General features: G+C 36.5%; 1 protein-coding gene across 2 annotated transcripts in view; it reads left to right on the top strand.

The window, feature by feature from the left end:
• Positions 1-3,292, top strand: part of LOC107661743 (rab proteins geranylgeranyltransferase component A 2-like) — a 71,506-nt gene that overhangs the window by 60,764 nt on the left and 7,450 nt on the right. The window contains exon 14 of one of the 2 annotated variants that reach the window (XM_016451510.1): positions 2,471-2,871. The exons of the other annotated variant lie outside the window; for it this stretch is intronic. Within the exon in view, the coding sequence (XP_016306996.1) occupies positions 2,471-2,664 (194 nt within the window). The 3' untranslated portion in view covers positions 2,665-2,871. Of the gene's footprint in view, positions 1-2,470; positions 2,872-3,292 lie in introns of those variants that run through there. 2 annotated transcript variants of the gene reach the window in all.

The following is a 3,292-nucleotide window of genomic DNA, read 5'->3' on the forward strand; positions in this document are numbered from 1 at the left end:
AAGATACGCGTTAAATATCGCATGCGATTAATCGTGCAGCCCTAGTTCACATGATTCATTCAAAACACGGATTCATTCAGAAACTAAACACCGCTATGTTGCTCACAGACGCACAACAGTTCTGCAGTGGCTTTATAGGTAATATTTTCTTTGGCAAAATGGAGCAAAACACACAATATTGTGTTTAAAATATAACACAATATTTACATCTTATTTATTGAACTGCTGTATGAAATCACTTTTGCACTCGTGCTATTCAGACATAAACAGCACTCGTGTGATATTGCTCTCGCTACTCATGTGATATCGTTTATCATGTGATATAAATATGAGACAAAAACTCATACAGGGGCATTTTTTTTGCCCCAATATCTCGAATTTTAGGACATTTTTTTTTTTTATTTGTCAACAGTCAAGTGTATGAAATGTAAGATGTAATTGTAAGACGTACAGGTCTGGGGGCGGGGCCAGTGCATTAACTGCGTTCAAATATTTTAATTGTGTTATTTTTTTAATTGTGTTATTTAAACTAATTAACGTGTTAAACTGACAGCCCTAATATATATATATATATATATTAGGCGCGCAGATACCAAATCTTCAATAGTTTAAATAACACAATTAAAAAAATAACACAATTAAAATATTTGAACGCAGTTAATGCACTGGCCCCGCCCCCAGACCTGTACGTCTTACAATTACATCTTACATTTCATACACTTGACTGTTGACAAATAAAAAAAAAAAATGTCCTAAAATTCGAGATATTGGGGCAAAAAAAATGCCCCTGTATGAGTTTTTGTCTCATATTTATATCACATGATAAACGATATCACATGAGTAGCGAGAGCAATATCACACGAGTGCTGTTTATGTCTGAATAGCACGAGTGCAAAAGTGATTTCATACAGCAGTTCAATAAATAAGATGTAAATATCAGATAGGTCCTTCAGGGTATCTTGGAGAGGTGAGGTGTCCAAGTCACAACATCTACAGCCCTGAGGCACAACTGGGGTGCCTCAGGGCTCAGTTCTTGGACCACTTCTCTTCTCTGTCTACATGGCATCACTAGGTTCTGTCATTCAGAAACATGGCTTTTCATACCACTGCTATGCTGATGACACTCAACTCTACCTCTCATTCCATCCTGATGATCCGACGATAGCTGCTCGCATCTCAGCTTGTCTAACAGATATTTCTTGCTGGATGAAGGACCATCACCTTCAACTCAACCTTGCCAAGACAATTGCTTGTGGTTCCATCAAACCCATTGTTTCATCACAGTTTCACCATCCAGTTAGGCACATCAACCATAACTTATTCAGCCAGAAACCTTGGAGTTATGATTGATGATCAGCTGACTTTTTCAGACCACATTGCTAAAACTGCCCAGTCCTGCAGATTTGCCAAAAAAAATGCACGTCACACCTCTATTTATCAATTTGCACTGGCTACCAATAGCTGCTCACAAAATTCAAGGCATTAATGTTTGCCTACAAAACCACCACTGCCTTTGCACCCCTATACCTAAATTAATTACTTCAGGCTTATGTGCCCTCTAGAAGCTTACCTTCTACAAGTGAACGTCGCTTTATTGTGCCACCCCAAAGAGGCACAAAATCACTTTCACTGACTTTTAAATGAAATGTTCCCTCCTGGTGGAATGACCTGCCCAACTCAATCCGAGCAGCTTCTGGAGCCAGTAATCACAAAGTAAACAAACTTTTAAACAACAGAGTAAACCATTCAGTGCTTAACACTGCTAGTAGAATTCCCCTAAAATGCCTAGTGAGAAGAAATACAACATCATTTTGAGATAAACACCTAAACATCTAAATCCAGCTGTTTTATATAACATATAGTGCTTTGAATTAAAATCATGCATCTCACAATGTCATTTTGTATGATTATTAAAACATGTTGGAGAAAGAGACCGATTATTATTATTATTATTATTATTATTTATATATTTATATATACTAAAAATATTAAACAAATTAAGAAATACTGCTTTTGTAACATTTCCATCTAAAATAAAAAATGAGTATTTAGGAAAGATAATAATTATTGATGTTACATGCAGAGATGAGTTTGTGAGGAGCAGCATTTACTGCTCTGAGACACTGAAAACATTGGATCATGAGCTGTTTGCGTGTAAAAGAAATAAAAACTGTCCATGCTTCATTCTGAAACACGCAGTGCATATATTTATTTAATTAAACTGCAGTCTTTGTTATGTGATAATCGTACTTGGCTATATAATAATTTCATTTTGAATAGTTTAGCTACTGTAAATTGTGAGTAGTTTGAAGCTTGACTTGATTTCATTTCCTGATACTGGTCCTTACCAACAGCTTCATGTCATAGTTGACAATTCCTAAAATGTACCAATTTATCATAAGTTGTGTAATAACAGTGTCTTGACTCCAGATGAGTGTGATGGTGGGATGACTGTCTTGTTTGATTGCAGTAAGATCAAGGTCATCTAGGCCAAGGCATCCTCAACTCTTCACTCCATCCAACGAACTCAATCTCCCTCTATCAGCCGGCATCTCAACACACCTTTATCACTCTTCCATCATGCACATACTCTCCTTTGAAGCATTACCTTTTTCTATTGATTCTTGTTGTGAATTTAAGTACTTCCGTGGTTCAAGAAAATAGAAATGTTATAATTGTTTCTTTGTGTGTGTGAGCTTGTGTGCTCAGGTGTGTGGCCGGCACAGTGGAGGGTGCGGGACATGGGGCCCCGCTGGGCAAAACACAGCCTTTTTATCACAGGAATGAGCTAGTACTATTTTAATTAAAATGTCAGAACAAATACTGGCAGAGGTCTTGAGGATGAATCGCTAGATAAGAAGAGCAGTGGGCCAGAACAGGTCAGAGAGACAAAGTCACCTGGGTAGATCTTCATTAATCCCCATGGTCAAAGCACTGTGTGTGAGTGTGAGAGAGAGAGAGAGTCTGTTTTGATCACGATGGAGCAAATAAACAACAACTAGTGCAGATTTCCTAGAGGAGTTCTTTATTAAAAAAAACTTGTCCCTTTTAGACTTGCACTCTATTCGTTTACTGCTTGTTTTCTTTTTTTTTTTAAACTAGCACTAGCTTTTTTAATCTTTTTGTATTCTATCTGTTTTCTTTTTATATATTATACAATTAACAAAAGCAAAAAAAGGCCACTAACACTAGTTTTTCTAATCTTTTTCTATTGTATCTGTTTTCTTTTTATTTATTATATCATTTAAAAAAAACCTTGCTACGTGTACTGCGTTAAGCTAACTGAGGCTTG

The sequence above is a fragment of the Sinocyclocheilus anshuiensis genome, unplaced genomic scaffold, assembly GCF_001515605.1.
Source record: "Sinocyclocheilus anshuiensis isolate Anshui unplaced genomic scaffold, SAMN03320099.WGS_v1.1 scaffold207, whole genome shotgun sequence".
NCBI lineage: Eukaryota > Metazoa > Chordata > Actinopteri > Cypriniformes > Cyprinidae > Sinocyclocheilus > Sinocyclocheilus anshuiensis.